A 16,975-nucleotide genomic window follows, 5' to 3' on the forward strand; every position below is an offset into this window, starting at 1 on the left:
GGGCTCTCCTGTCCTGGGGACACTCGCCCCGGCCTCAGCCCGGCTCTTCGCGGGCCCCTCCCCCTTGGAGGCCTTTTGTGTCTTTATTTCTTTTTCCCCGTCTTCCTACCTTGATAGAAGCGCGAACTCTTCTCACTGTAGCATTCCAGCTGGTCTCTCTTTAAATCTCAGGCCGAATTCGTCGATTTTCAGGATGATCTGAAGGTTATCTGGGTAATTTGGTGGGGACAGGTGACTTGGGGACCCCACTTTTCCGCCGTCTTGTCCCTCCTCTGATCAAAAGTATATTCTTTTTTTAAAAAAATGTTTAAAGCTTTATTTGAGAGTACATGCACACAAATGGAGGGAGGGACAGGGGGAGAGAGAATCTCAAGCAGACTCCCTACTGAGCTCTAAGCCTGACATGGGGCTCATCTCACAATCCTAAGATTACAACCTGAGAGAAACCAACAGTTGGATGCTCAACTGATTAAGCCACTCAGTGCTCCTCAAAAGTATATTCTTGACTTTTAAAAGTGATAAAACTTTTTCTGGAAGAAGCTTTATCCATTGAAAAGTATGCTTATTAAAAAAAAAGAGAAAGAAAAGCATGCTTATTCTTATTCACAGTGTTGCTGTAGAGCTGATTGGCCCAAGTAGCTCTTTTTTTGAGTACAGTTCTTCATTCAGATTTCCCATATTTTACCTTCAGGTGGTGACATCTTGCTGCTGATAATCTGCTTGCTTCTAAGATTTCACTTTCATCTCCTCCTGTTCCAAATTGATCTCATCCACAGTGGGCTTTTTTTTTTTTTTAATTTGAGTATGTATGAAATAATGGAATTTTTTAGTATTCTCATTTGCCTGTTTTTGTTTTGTTTTGCCATTAGCATCAGGTCCCAGTCATTCAATAAAGAAATGCTTGCTATTGAAAGAGCATATAAGAGCCCTTGAAAAACAAATTTGATTTTTCCTTTGAATGTACAAAGACAATTTTGATCTTCCCAATTTGGATAATTAAGGCTATCAAGTAAAGGAATCACAGTTAATTGAAGTCTCATTGTATAGTTATTTTAAAAGTTACTCAACCACTATATTATACACCTGAAACTAATATAGCACTGTATATTACTATACTGGAATTAAAATCTTTAAAAAGTTATTCAACCATAGAATTTTTATTGCCTAGGGGATCCCTGAGTGCCTCAGTGGTTTAGCGCCTGCCTTTGGCCCCGGGTACAATCCTGGAGTCCCAGGATCGAGTCTGACGTCAGGCTCCCAGTATGGAGCCTGCTTCTCCCTCCTCCTGTGTCTCTGCCTCTCTTTCTCTCTCTCTCTCTCTCTCTCTCTCTGTCTATGATAAATAAATAAATAAATAAATAAATAAATAAATAAATAAATAAATAAATAAATCTTTGAAAAGAAAATAATTTTTATTGCCTGTTTAAAGTATGTTGACTTTTTTGACAAGTGTTTATTAAATACCTACACAGTGTTGGCTTGTGGGAGTTACTAGAGATAACACTGTCTTTTTTTTTCCCCAAGGCCTATTAATGTTTTTAACTTCACAGAGTAGAGCCACTTTGGTATCCCCCTGGGATGTTGGTTAATGCACTGAACTTATGTAACAAATCCCAGCGTACTTGCGTTTAACTCCATCTGTAATATCCTCACCATCTTCCCTTGGTGAAAACTAGGTACTGTGTATGTCAGAGCAAACATCATTTCTCTGAACCTATCATCATTTCTAGGCCCTAATTAATTTAAGGGATTTAACTTTGCTACTTCTGTATTGCCATGTAGTTGAATTGCTCCACTAGGTGGAGTCCTTTTATTTTGAAGCTCTAAATCTGTTAACTCAAGTTCTGTGATCAAAGAGATAATCCTTTAAAAGCTTTAAGTAAACAAGCTATTAATGAAGTTAATCAGAACACTATCGGGATCCCTGGGTGGCGCAGCGGTTTGGCGCCTACCTTTGGCCCAGGGCGCGATCCTGGAGACCCGGGATCGAATCCCACGTCGGGCTCCCGGTGCATGGAGCCTGCTTCTCCCTCTGCCTGTGTCTCTGCCTCTCTCTCTATCTCTCTGTGACTATCATAAATAAATAAAAATTAAAATTTAAAAAAAAAATTTAAAAAAAAAATCAGAACACTATCATATACTCAAATGTTCAACAATCAGCCTATGCATTTTTAATATGCTTTTAGGTTATACTCTAAATCAACTTCTAAAGGCTGTCGTAAACTTAGAGCTCACCAGAACATTGAAGGTTGAAGTCTACTTGTCAGCAATCCCGTAGCATTTGACAGTGTCATAACTTTTCACCAAGAGACAGGCACAGTGGAGCACAACTGACATTGGGGGCAAATAGACTCATGTTTAAATTCTTGGTCTACCACTTCGTAGTTGTAGTAACTTTGGAGTTACATATTTAGGAAATCTATTTTCTTTATCTATATAAAATGAAAGCCATAATTCTGCATTTGACAAATTATTGTAATGTACACTGTAATGTATTTGAAGTACTTGGTAAATTCTCTATAGATGGTGTCCAATAGTAACTATTATTGTTATTATTTAAAGTGCTTGCCTGAGATATTCAGGCCTCTAATTAATAAACTAGTGGTACTCTATCAGTTATCTGATACTCTCTTGTACCATTAAAAAGAAGTGAACAACACATAGAAGTTGAGGACATCTCTCTTATTAACCTCCTACAATGCCTGTTTTGCTTTCTTTCTGGGGAGCTCAGGGTTACCCTTGAGCTGGATCTTAAAGAATGATAGAACCAGTAGTGGGTAGTAGGTTGACTAGCCATGTTTGGGAAAGAGACCAGGTGGGAGATTTCAGTGGATGGCTTTGAATAACAGGAAAGTAACACCTCTAGGAGTTACTGAAGACCCCAAGTCATTGAGCAAATGGGTAATCTAATCATTTAATCATTAGAACAAATCTAATCTAATATTTAAGTAGTTTTTCTAGGAGGTTGTGAAAAGGAGAGAACAGTCAACCATTTAAGGTGAAATTGGTGAAATTTAAAACACCTTAATTAGGGCAATAACAAAAGCATGAAAAACTATAAGGAGAGTTTATGAATCAGAGCAGTATTGGACAACTGCTTTGATACTTTGGGAATGAAAGACATGTAAAAAAAAAAAACTCCAAGTCTTTGAGACTGTCAAAAAGAATGGTAATTTAGTTTCTGATCTTGGCTTATGAGTACATAGGAGGGAAAGGAAAATTTTAACCATAATGTTTGAGGAGCCTGAGGAACATTGAGAGGCAAATTGTGTAACTGGAACCAGGAGATAACATGGAGTTTGGTGCCATTTGAGAAATTTCCACACAGTGGTTATGATGACGTTTCAGAATATAGGTGAGGTCTGGAGCCGACAACCAAGAAAGAATTCTTGAGATGTCTTTGGTGCAAGATGCTGGTTTTATTAAAGCCCAAGGACAGGACACTTGGGCAAGAAGAGCTACTGCCTGGGCCTGTGAGGGGTGACTGATTATATACCTGGGAGTTGGAAGGGGTCAGGAGATAGCACAAAATAAGAGATAAGGAATTTTGGAAGCAAGGTTTCCAGGACCTTGAGGGGCCTGGCTATTGTTGGGAAAAGGTCACTTGTTACCGTCTAATAAAACCTGAGTCATGAGACCCTTCAGATGTCTTTCGGTGGGCCATGTGCTTGGAGGATGATTGCCAACATGTATCTTGGGGGATAGAAATAAAGGGAAATTTCAAAAGGAATTTCATATGTTAAAGTAAACTTACAGGCTCCTGGAGGATGGGCTAAGATTGCCTTCTGCCCTTAGCAAAGTATGAACATCGAGGCATTTGAGTCCGTAGAGGAATGTCCCTCTGCCTGTTTCAAGGACTTGTCAATGTACTGCTCTGGGCTTGTGCTTTGTCCTCAGCTAGTCCTCTGTTCCCCCATCAGTTACACTGCATAAATAATGGTGAGGGTACTCCAGGATGGAGCATACTGAATAAAAAAGGAAAAATGGCTGAGGTGAATGATTTAAATGATTTAAAGGTCAAGCAAAGAAAATGTGAAGGAATGATCAGAAGTAATGGTCAATGTGGTAGAAGCAAAAATGTCAAGGAGATCATTAGAGGACACTGGTTTTAATCTCTAAAGTATCACTGGAAATTTTTAAGAAATCAGGTTCAGTGGAATGGAAGGGGCCACTCTTCAAGGGAGCTTGACCTGTAAGACTTGTTCATGTGAAGATTCCTGAGTTGCTACAGACTCTGAAGCCAGAATATCTGAGACTGAGGCCTGGAGAATATGAATTTTTGACAACTTCCCCAAATGATTCTTATGTAGCACAAAAAAAAAAAAAAAAAGAGAGAGAGTTTGAGAACCATTTGAATACAGAAAAATGTCATAGTACCTAGAATATCCCTGAGCAGACATTAGTTATTTACAATTGTTCTCCTTAATCTGGAAAATGCCTTCAAGAGCTAAATGTCACTAGACTCTGTTTTACCATTATAAAAGCATGTGGAAAATGATATCTGTAAAGCCTTTACCCCAATGTTAGTTATACTTGGGCAGAAGGAAAGATCCGCTTTAAAGTAATATAATTTAGGCAAGCTATACAAGTATCTTCCGAAGGTTGAATTGAGAATTATGTGCTTGAGAATTAAGAAAATTCGGAGCGTCTGGCTCATTATAAGCAATCACATATTTCTGTTATCATAATTTCAAACCAATGTCTTGTTTATAATTACACAGCACCAAAGCAAAGCTCAACACATTCTTCTTGTCCAGTAAGTTTGATAAGAAGGCTGTCACTAGTTTATAGCATAGTGACACATGTAAGATACACATAAGATAAATCAATGTGCTACATTAAGAAACACAAAAGAATCCATGATTTTTAAGAATAATATTTTTTTCTTCTTTTAGAGAATATGGAGAATATTAATCGACTAAAAAAAGTGAAGGGAAACCACCTCTGATTCACAACCACCTAATCTCATCTAGGACCATGGTTCTCAAACTTTTTAGTCTCAGAACACTTAAAAAAACTCATTGACAACCCCCAAAGAGCTTTTATTTATTTGGATCATATCTATCTATATTTGCTATAGTAGAATTTTAAACAATTTTTTTAATTTATGAATTTATTAAAAATGTAAATAAGCTCATGTAACTAAAGGCTGATAGAGTAATTCTTTTTGTTAGAAGACAGAATTGTGATTATTCACTGTTATTAACAATCAACAATTATCAAAAATAGAAATGATTTTTTTCAGTGGTATTAAGAGACTTCACAGATAATATCCAAATAGTCACCAGAAATATTCTAGATCAGCAATCAGGAGATGTAGACTCTAGCCTGCTTCTGCCATACATAACCTTAATTCCTTAGACTTCACTTCTACATATAGAAGATGAACCAAGGAAATGACCTGTTTCTTTTCAAAATCCGAATTCCTATCAACCAAGTCACCTGATGACCACAAGTCCTCCAGCATTTGGGGGTGACTGTTTTCTGTGAAAGTCAGGTAAATAATGTGCCTACCTCCGGATCATAGCAGGGTCTAGCTTCTTTACCTCTTCCAAAGGCCATGTTCTTAATGTGTTTAAAACAACAGAAGTTGTTTCATATCCACCACTAACCCAGGCCACATGGAAGCCCACTCCTCTTTTGTGACCATATACTGAACATGCTGTAATCAGCTTCCATTCCTTAATGATGTTGACTGCTGAGAGCTCAGGAACTAACACCTCTTCCTTAATTCCACCAAAGCACCACTAATACAATAACAAACATTTTTAAAAGGCCATTACATATTAGTATAAATAAAATAAATTTTATGAAAAATATTGTCTAATATAAAGAGTTACATTATTTTACATTTTTTACAGGCCTCTTTAATATATGGCATAATAGGAAATAAATGGATTCTCATATACACTTCATTTGCTGTCAGAGCAGTTATCCTCTCAGGGTCCCATCTACCCATCCACCCAGGTTCTCCTTGACTGTACTTTATGAACCACTCACTCCTCCGTGATAAACACGGAAAAGGAACCATGAAGGTTGTATTCACTGCATTGTTCCAACATAGTGCCCAATGCAGAAAAGATGCTCAACAAAATTGTTAGATAAATGAATAAAATACACATTTTTTAACTTAAAAAGCCTTCATTAGTTACTAGGGCACATGGATGGTTCAGTTGGTGAAGCATCAGACTCTTGATTTCAGCTCAGGTCATGATCTCAGGGTCGTGAGGTCAAGCCCTGTGTCATGCTGAGCATGGAGCCTGCTTGAGTTTCTCTCTCCCCCTCTTCCTCTGCCCCTCCCTTGCCTGTTCGCACAAGTGTGGACATTCTCTCTCTCTCTCTCTCTAAAAAAATAATAATAATTTATTACTCACATTTTCACTTCATTTTCAGTGGAGTTGCAATACACATGCCTTTGATACAAGCAGCTTTAACTCTATAAGGTCCCATGGAAGTTCTATAGCATTGAGGTGTTCAATATTCAGACAGATATCCAAGCCAGAAACAGCCAGTGTTTGTTGAGAGGAAAACTAAGAAAGGAACATGTAACTAATTTAAGAAATCTCTAACCAGTGACCAAGAAGCAAATGCAGAATTGATTTTAAATAGTCATGTGCAATTTAGAGGTCTTGCAAGGACAAAATTTTTGTAAAACATTGCTTTACGTGCTAGCACTGTTTCATGTCATATGTTCTTCTACTTTATTATTTGTAATAGCTGCCTAATGCTTTACTGGATTGGTGTGTGTTAATTCATTAAATCTTCTGATGAAGGGACGCCTGGGTGGCTCGGCGTGATTCTGGAGTCCCAGGGTTGAATCCCACATCAGGCTCCTTGCATGGAACCTGCTTCTCCTATCTCTGCCTCTCTGTGTGTCTCTCATGAATAAATAAAATCTAAAAAAAAAAAAAATCTTCTGATGAAGATTTAGGTTGTGATTTGTTTTTAGCCTTTGTATATGTTATTACTTTAGCAACTTTTTAACTATATCTGTGTGCATTTCTCCTTCCTTCATACTAAAAGTGTGTGTGTGTGTGTGTGTGTGTGATTAAGTGGCCCTCCAGAAAACATTCTATCAATTTTGATTAGGTGACATTTTAAAATGTTGCTCATATTAAGATAATCATTGTGAATTTTGCACACTCACACTATCAAACCTTTGTAAGTCTACTCATTAGTAATAGCATTTAGAATTAGGAGTGGGTCTTATGAACAGATCATCCCCTAGATTATAAGGAAAGAAATGGCTTTCAGGAGGCTGAGTGCCATTACCTTACTCTACCATGCAATAAGAAGCAAGATTTTCAAAATCCTTTTCAAAGGATATTAGGATCTTTTGAAGAGAGACTCAAAAGGTGACAGAATTATTTCATATCTTCCTCAATATACCAAGGCAGTAAAAGAGGAAGCATTAGCACCTAGAGAGAAAACTTCACTGTCACAAACATCTACATTAAATCATCAAAGCTCTATGCTGAGTTCACACCTGTAGTTACAGATCTTGGCAGAAGAAAATTATACCTGTCTGTCATATGCACAGATAACTGAAAAGTCATGACAGATAATAATTTGTGCTAGGTATTTTTGACACATTTAACAATACCCATTTATTTAGAGGCATAATTACTCTACATGCCTCCCCCATGCTATCCAATCCCATAAAATACTATAGAGAGAACATTCATGTCTGAAATATTAACAAAAATAGTTTGGTTGCATTTAGAGTATAATTTCAAAAACTGTATCATTATAAGGATTATATCTTCTTAACGATTTGTATAACTGAAAATTGTTTCTTAATGCATTGACTAATGATTCAAAGTAGTAAGACTTACTATTAGAGGAAATTTTTGCTGTTAGAAGATTTGAGTTTTTGGGAAGCCTGGGTGGCTTAGTGGTTGAGTGTCTGCTTTTGGCTCAGGTGGTGATCCTGGGGTTCTGGGATCAAGTCCCTGCAGGGAGCCTGCTTCACCCTCTGCCTATGTCTCTGCCTCTCTCTCTCTCCCTCTCTCTCTCTCTCTCTCTCTGTCTATGTCTCTCATGAATAAATTAATAAAATCTTTAAAAAAAGATATTTGAGTTTTTGAAAAATCCTTATATTCTTTTAGAGAAATGGCTGGAGCCCTCAATTACATCAGATACAAGATTATAATATCAGATCAAATTATACCAAATTAGATTAAATTATTATAATTGACTGGAAGATTATAGGAAAAACTAATATTCTTTCTATTTAAGATTACCATGGTCTGGTTCTTAGAAGTCTTCATAACTTGGTAGTATCCTCTTCCCCCACCCCACCCACATGTCAGCAACACTCCCATGCACACACATTCATGTACTTGCATGCACATATACACACGTACACAGGGCTCTACTCTGGGTACCTGTGCTTCCTCAGTTCTTCCTTAGACCAAGTTGAGTTGGGCTAGTAGCCATTCCTAAATCTGTCTGCTGCAGGCTGTCCTCACAGACTTTCTGGAAGTACAGCCTGAGACTCACCTCATGAAATAGACTCTGGGGGTAGGAACATAATTTTTCTCTAATTTTTAACTTCCTAATTTTCAGATATCTGTTTGACAACTCCATTATAAATGAGCTACTCTCATTCTGGAAATGTAGGGAATAAGACCCAGCATCTAGTTCCAACAGGGAAATTAAATAATAATGTTACACTGCTCTTTGAGAAAGCTGTAGATAGCAAATACTGCTTGCTGATACTTCTTTGCAGGGAATAAGTACTGAGACCTCAGGGAGGAAAGACAGGGTACCTTCAGTCTTAAAAGTCCTCATCATGTAGAAAACAGACCCCAGAGCATCTTACCTTTTTTTCCATTCATTGATTCAGCAAATACTTACTGAGTTACTAAGCATCAAGCATCATTCATGGAGCTCACATTCTAATTGGGGAGAGAGAATTATAGAAATATCAATAGTAACAACAGAATACCAGCTACTAAATACCATTCAGACTTAAAACAGGTGAGTATGATACTTGCCTCGGCACCTATTTTGGATGTGTGGTCAGGAAGACCAAACCTTTAGCAAAGCTTAGGAAATTTAAGGTGAACTAGAAGTACACAGCCATGTGAAGATAAAGAGGAAAACATCTCGGGGCAAAGCTCTGATAGTGCTGAGGTAGGATTGAGTTTGGCATGTTTGAAGAGGTTAAAGCAGGCCAGTGTGACTGGAGTATAGTAGGTGAGCAGAGGCAGGTACAGAAGAAGCAGGAGATACTGACAGGTACCTGTTTGTGCATAGTGTGGAGGCTAGAATTGGAAACCAGGTGAAAGGTTGCTTTTGAAGAAATAATGTGGTCATCACATGATCATCAGAACCTTTTTCAAACTGCCCCAGAGCTTCTCTGTGTAGAATGGATTGTAAGGAAACAAAATAGGAAGCCTAGAGGATTTAGAAAGCTAGGAAGCCATTCTGTGAGCCACACTAGAAACGATTGTAGCTTGGACTCTGGTTGTGATAGAGATGGTGAGAAGTAGGTGAAGTCAGGATAACTTGTACATTGTATCAAAGTAATTGGATGTTGAAGAATAAAGGTGACTCTTCAGTGACTTGATGAGTTGATGGCTTTTTAGTGTAGGCTCAAATATTTTAAAATAGATCTCTTATAAATCTCTGAAATTCTGGCTTCTCTTAAGAAACTATAGTATCTGGTTACATTGAGTCTGAATTTTCATATGGCAAGAGATGGTGGGACCTGAGTGTTGGCTTCCCACTTTAGGAGATGTTATAGGCTCTGTTTTGCAAAGCCTCTATCTGTCCTCATCATCTCCCTGACAATGAGGCTATTGTTGGTTGTCATTTATCATCAATTTATCCTATCATTTTTTCATGTATCATGCCCACTTAATTTATTTACTGTACTCTGTAGGCCTTAAATTTTGTGGTCTCACCTCTGATAATCTGGAAAGAAGTAGAAAAAAAAAAGCTTTAGGGTTTGTATGAACTTCTGTATAAGTGTAAAAATGGCCTGTTTGCCAGCGTACTGTTCTATAATAGTATTTAAAACAAATTTGTGCTGTTATAAGCCAGGTTAATTATCCATGGGGACATTTCCTGAAAGTACAAGAAGAGTTTTTGGTGTGCTCTTAATATCTGATTTCTTGATTAGGTGACATAAGTGTATTCAGTTTGTGGAAAATGCTCTTATGTATACTTACATATGTGTTTTATGTATATTATACTCTAATATCATACAACTAAAAACTAATATCATTTTAAAAATAATTTGAAGTATAAATGTACTTGAGTTGAGTGTTATGGATTTTATAAATTGCTTTTTCCCCTTTCAGCCAAGCCAAAGCCATGTACTCATGTAAAGCAGAGCACAGCCATGAGCTTTCCTTCCCACAAGGGGCGGTATTTTCTAATGGTAAGTATGCCCATTCCCTTCACTAAAGTTCATTATCTTGGGGAAGATGAAGGAATAGTGTAGGGATAATAAGCTAAAATAGAAGCCAGAAGACTCAGAATCTAGTCCCAGCTCTGCCTCTCATAACCTGTACAGGTGAATGCATCAAATTCCTCTGCAGCCCGGTTTGCTCCTGTATATATGAGAGAGGCAGAAGGAAGAAGGGATGGGGGGGACAGGAAAGATGGAAGGATAGGAGGGATTGGGGAGGATGAGAGATTGGTTACATGAATGGAAAAGGACATCTCCAGCCTTAAAGATGCTATGACACTGTTTTGACAACTTGAGTGTGTATATGCAATCTGATGTGGATTTTTACCCATTTGTGTACATAATTATTTGAGGCTAATGTTGAATGAATGACATTTGTTTTTTATTTTTTGTCAGTGTACCCATCAGTGGAACCAGGATGGTTGAAAGCAACTTATGAAGGCAAAACAGGACTAGTTCCAGAAAATTATGTTGTCTTCCTCTAATACTGTTTAGTGGATGGCAGTATCTTCATGGTATCCATGGTAACAATAATAAGTGCTATGATTTTATCTGACACAGATATGGGAATCAGCCCGCTAAATGAAAACTAAATTTCTATCAGGTTTCTACACCAGCAGACTATGTAGCTCCCTATACATGGAAAAGAAAAAAAAATGCTTAAATTGCTTGCCAGCCATTCTTTTTATTTTTTACTTCTTGACTGGTTTCTTATTTTAAAATCTTTCCTCCCCTGTTTTTTCTGATAAGTAAATCTGTACATTGTCTCTTCTATAATAATCGTAGAATCTCAAATACTGTATGAAGTACTATATCCCAGAAATTGGGAAACTAGAAATTTGCTATAAGGATTTTTAGATCTGTCCTTTACTGTCTGGCATTTTCTGAGGAACCTTGAAATCATGACTTAAAAATGTGATTTAATTTGTTCATTTATTATTTTTTCTTAAGAATTTACATCTTTTATATAAGATTGTTTGGTCCTAAACATTTCAAACAATAAGTTTTTTTCACACAACTTTATTTTTATTTGTTTACCAAGTAGATGATGATATTCAGAAGGAATAATGTATATGATGTCTATAAATGAAGCCAAATTAAGTCATACACTGATTTCAATATAAACACTCCATTCAGTATTCCAGATGCCTTCTCTGGGCATAGCAGGAATCAGCAGATTATTTCTGTCAAAGCCTGACAATGAATATGTGGGTATTTTGCATTCCCCTAAAGATCTTCACCACAATACCCAACACTACCTTTACAGCAGAAAGTACCCATAGACCATGAATAAGCAAATTAACATGGCTTAGTGCCAATACAACTTATTTATGGATCCTATAATTTGAAAATCAAAATTCTGTGTGTCCCAGCATGTCATCCTTCTGTAAATTATTAAAATCAATTTTAAAATAGAAATATTTTAGCGGATGGGCAAACCTGGCAAGCAGGATTTAATTTGTGGGTCTTGGTTTGCTGATGCCTGGTTTAGGGAATGTGTAAAACTATCTTTATTATTTTGGGATTTTATGAATTTTTACTACATTAACATATAAATACTGATAAGTCATATGCACATATCATCTGCTAGTGGGATTATAGTGGCATCACAAAATACAACTACAATAATAGGAAAACAGTGTAAAAAATGCAGTTTTAAGGCATGCATCCTGAATTCTACTTGTAACACTGTAAAGTGTTAACATATTTTATTGATACATAATTTTGGCTTTTGAGAAATTCTTGTACAAATGATAAAGTTGTTTTTTAAAGACACAAGTGGAGAAGACATGCCTTTTAACTTCTATGCTTGTGATAGAAACCAAACATAAAGATACAGGATTCTTAAATTTTAAACCACAGATTTTAAAATTGTTTAACCATCTTTAGCAGGAATAAAATCTGTACATGATTTTCTTTTATACCTTTCGATTTACAGCCTTTATTAAGAATTTCACTGAACTTATAGAGCATAGAAATAAGTATTCACTATCCATTTAAATATATCATCAACATCTGGTCATGCATCAACCATTATTTATATTCCAATTATTCTAATATAGTATATCGATAAATACCTGCATATGGCAAAGAGTCTTTCTTCTCAAGATTCCAAAAAGCTGGTTACTCTCATTGCCTGCCACCATACTGGTCCACTAGGCCATGATATTTTACTTGTTACTTCAGAGTTCTTCACTGTACAGATACTCAGGTACTGACTTGCACAAACCTCTTTTTATGTGACAATATAATCTGTAGTTTCAATCTCTTCCACTTTAAATGAATGTTTCTAGAGTTCACAGGTTAAATTATATGTGCATGCATATTCACACAACTATGCCTTACCTTTTAGATTTGCTTTTAAAATTAAAAATGGAATACTGGATGAGAACTTAAAAAGAATAACAGTAGATAGAGTCAAACCAGAAATAAATACCAGTGCTTTGAAATAAAGGAATGAAAAATATTTAATGTTGTAAAAATTAGTAATAAAATGAAAAAAATCTGATAAATTTTATTTTTTTACCTTCTGATATTGAACTTTGTATACTTATAATCAGGTGTTGCTAGAGCTTTTTGGTCTCTAGATCTTTGGTGGCCCTTACTAGTAATAATAGCATTGCTGACACCCTGACTACCCTCTGCTGGAACAGAAGGTCGTTTTTCCAGTGTACCATTCCCTTAGTTTATATGACACCATCTTTTAAACACCCTTGCCGTCATCTGGCATTCTACTAGATTAGAACCTCTTAATGGCAAATTGATTTTCTTCCAAAGACCAACTTGACTCCAAAGAAAGATTCAGAATTCTACTTCAGGAGCTGCATAGAGAAATTTCAACCTTCATTTTATTTTCACACAGCCCAGAGTGTTCCTTCCTCTAAGTTATCTGAGAGCTAATTCCATTGTGATCAGTGAGGAGTTAAAGGTTTTACTGTATAAGACGTGGATGTGAAGCCCTCATTTCTCATAGTGAGGCACTTACTGTGGTATTACTTAGTATAGTCCTTTTTCTGAAACAAAAGTATAAGTGCTTGTTCGAATTGTATTTCCTTTTGCAATTTTAACATTTATGGGAATGGTCCTTTTTTTTCATATTGATTACATGTGTAAGCAAGTTATGGCCATAAACTGCAGACAGACTAAAGCTGCTTTTCCTTAGAAATAAGTTTCCTACAGATAAGGTACTAATGAGCATTGAGAAAATCAAGACGTGCTCTAAATTACATGGTACATAAATTACACAAGATAATGGCAGTCATTGAAACAAGATCACATTAAAAATTGTAACCACATTTCAATAATGAAACCCTAGCTTTTCAGGGGCAATATGAAGATATGTTACATCCACACCTTCAGAATGCACAGTGTGGACACTCTAAACACTACTTATGATATACTCAGTATGAGGAAGAGATTGATAAATCTAAGCTGGTCATCCTGTGTACTATGTGAAAATATCCCTAAGTACAGTATACTTACATATTTAAAAGGTGCCTCTTTTGTTATGCCATAACTCTACCAAGTTTATAGAAACTAGTCAGTTAACTGAAGGTTTTTCTTGTGCTATGTGTAAATGTCTGAAAAGTAAAACAATCTTTGTATTCCTGTGAAGACCATGAAGTATGAGGAAGTGCCATTTCTTCTTATTTGATTTGAGTGGTTTGGGTAGTTGTATTGGCTCTCTGTGCTTTGTAATGTGAATGAGTGCAACCAAATTTCTCAACAATGGCTTCTTAGCTAGCTCTTTCAGGGGTGGTGGGGAAAAAGATATATACTTTATAATCTCAAACTATCCAAGTTCCCAAGTAGGAAAAATAAAGATAGATAATGACTTATTCCTATTATATAATAATTGGTTTTACATATTGTGGCACGCCCTTTAAAAACCCACCAGTTTAAAAAAAAAAATCCACTAGGTTGTAAGGAAAAAAAGTCTAGCAACGTAATCCTGTGGTGATAACCTCATTCACCCTATTATTCCCAGCCTCATTCTTCAGGTCTATGTCTATTTCTGATATGAGAAGGATATCACTTATAGATGCTGGTGTAGAAGAGTTTTTTCAAACAACTGTATTTGTAGTATACCCCTCAGTTTATGTATTCAGGATGTCTTAATTAGCATTTAGAACTCCAACTTGAATTAAACTTTTTTGACTTACTGAGTCAAGTAAGTCGGTAAGACCATTTACAGTCAGATTTTGTTCTTTGTTTTTACAATACCTTTGTAATTTGTAGCCGTTACTATGTATGACCTAATAACATCACTGAGTAGAGCTCCAAATCTTGGTAAAAAAGAAAAAAACAAGAGACTTTACTATTGTCCAGAAGTTATTCTGCACTTGACTAAAGGTTTCCCGTTATGGTAGAAATCGCTATTTACTTTTGGTTCCAGTCTTTTTTGGTTACCTTCCAAAATCAAAACATGTTTTACAAAGTAAGTTAAACTTCCTGAATAGTCTATATCCCACCTGTTCCCTGTTGATCTACAAACTTACTGCCAGGTATTTATCAACTAGCCTTAGTTGATATATTCACTGTATCCTTTTGTTGCCACCAAAATCTCCTTGCTTCAAATGTGCAAGTTCTACTTGGTACTAATCTTAGGTGAACTCTGGCTTATAAGTGACATGTACTTGTAAAGGGTCAAATCAATAAATAAGATTTTTCATTTTTTTATGGCAGCTACATCCACTGCTTTAAATAAGGAATTTCAAATAAGAATGTTGACAGTGCTCACAGTGAACCATTGGCAGAAGACTGATCTGAGTATGCTACATCAGTGTTTAGAAGCTGTTGTATTGGTTAGGGAGCCCAGTAGGTCATCCCTTCCTCTCTGACCCTCAAGACAGATGACAGGTTCAGAGGTTGAACATTTCTTGGTGCTAGAGGGAGAAATGAAGTCTCTATGCTTACTCAGGAGCCCCAAAGGCAGGGGTCACTTATAGTTATTACAAACATAAATATCCTTCAACATCCAAGATGTTTATGTACAGGGCTATGATAGGAATTTAAGTGATGGAGGGAGGTGGAGACCAAAAGTGCTGATACCACCTCATTAGATGATCATTTTCTCCCCTTTGTACCATCTGCCATCTCTTAGCAGTGTTTCCTTTGGTCTTTACCCTTCCTGGGTTGAGAGTAGCCTAATTTTGCCTTGAATCCATTCAGTTTCTTAGATTAAAAGTATTCATTGTTTTATACGTGGTAGCATGTTAGAACTTTTATATATGGCTTTGCATCTTCATTTACCTTTTTACAGAGAATACTGCCTGCACATGATTTATGCTTAAAATCTGAGATATCACCACATTGAGGCCTGTGACTTCAAGAAGAGCTGAAGCCTTTACAACTAAATAGGGAGTTTGGCAGGGAAGATGACTTTTTTTAAAAAAAAATTCAGAATCCTATTTATATACTGTTAAAATTTGAAGTACTATAGTTTATGTTAAAATTGAATATTTAGATACTATATTTCAGTACTAGAAATTTTCTGTAGCCACTAACATGACTGATTAATAAATATGGTGAAAATGATTGTCAGTAAATTATCATATTGAATTGTTTGTAGTGTTTCTGTATTTGTCTTCACTTTGTGTATATATACACACATATATATAAAACATGTAAATAACCTTATGTTATTCCTAATATCAATTGCCACAATATCTTTAATGTATGTTGACACTGTATTTTAAATTACTTAAAACAATAAACGATGTAAACACATTTTAATTTAGTTTTTGTACTTCAAGAGCCACTGTGTTGGAGGGCAGCCATCTTGGATTCATATGGATCAAAAACAAACTTTCAAGTACTATGAATGGTCATTTTGAATGTGGCTGAGTGGAAAATTATAGCAGAATTAGTAACCTTTTCCTGCCAGTTGGACCTTTTCCTGAGAAATTGGCATTATGATAGATTCAGGAAGATGTTAATGTTGGTACCTACCTATTAATGATGCAGATGTCTACAAGAGAGAAGTAAATGAGCCATAAACAAAATATCAAATATAACAGGTATGTATGCTTACCTGAAAATATAACTTTGCAAAAGTTTACAAATGTGCTATGGAAGAAGTTTCAGCATGCAAATACACCCTTAGATTTTTATTAGTTATGACCCTTTTGATCATTATTTGATTTCTACCTAAAATTTTGTTTTTCTGTATCAGAAAAAAGAGAATCATGTATTTATTTTGTGCTGTTAAGTGGATTATTGGAGTGCAACAATCACTTTGCAAAACTAAGCCTGACAGGTTAAAAATAGGGCCACTGAGCATAAACTTGATTTGTTCAACTGGACTGTAGCTTTCCTCAGTATCAAAAGAGAAGCAATAAAATCATAACACAAGACTATTGAGATTAAAAGACTAGTATGAGTGAGTAATTACTCACTAAATTACTCACTAATGTGAGTAAATTCCAATGAGTTACCCAGGAAAGGACTACTAGCACAGTTATGAAAAATCATCATGGATCACCTACTGTTTGAGAATGTTAGATTGGAAGAAATTAACCTAGGATGGATTTTCTTATAATTGATATTTTAGAA

At 36.0% G+C, this 16,975-nt stretch overlaps 1 protein-coding gene across 5 annotated transcripts in view; it reads left to right on the top strand.

Annotated features, from left to right (window-relative positions):
- Positions 1-16,150, top strand: part of ARHGAP42 (Rho GTPase activating protein 42) — a 287,887-nt gene extending 271,737 nt beyond the window's left edge. For 4 of the 5 annotated variants that reach the window (XM_041730578.1, XM_041730580.1, XM_041730581.1 and 1 more), the window contains 2 exons: positions 10,311-10,390; positions 10,817-16,150. In XM_041730578.1, coding sequence (XP_041586512.1) covers positions 10,311-10,390; positions 10,817-10,905 — 169 coding nt within the window. In that variant the 3' untranslated portion in view covers positions 10,906-16,150. The remainder of the gene's footprint in view (positions 1-10,310; positions 10,391-10,816) is intronic. The other variant, XM_041730579.1, reaches the window with a different exon arrangement.
- Positions 16,151-16,975: the final 825 nt, after the last annotated feature.

The sequence above is a fragment of the Vulpes lagopus genome, chromosome 15 (genome assembly GCF_018345385.1).
Source record: "Vulpes lagopus strain Blue_001 chromosome 15, ASM1834538v1, whole genome shotgun sequence".
Taxonomy (NCBI): domain Eukaryota; kingdom Metazoa; phylum Chordata; class Mammalia; order Carnivora; family Canidae; genus Vulpes; species Vulpes lagopus.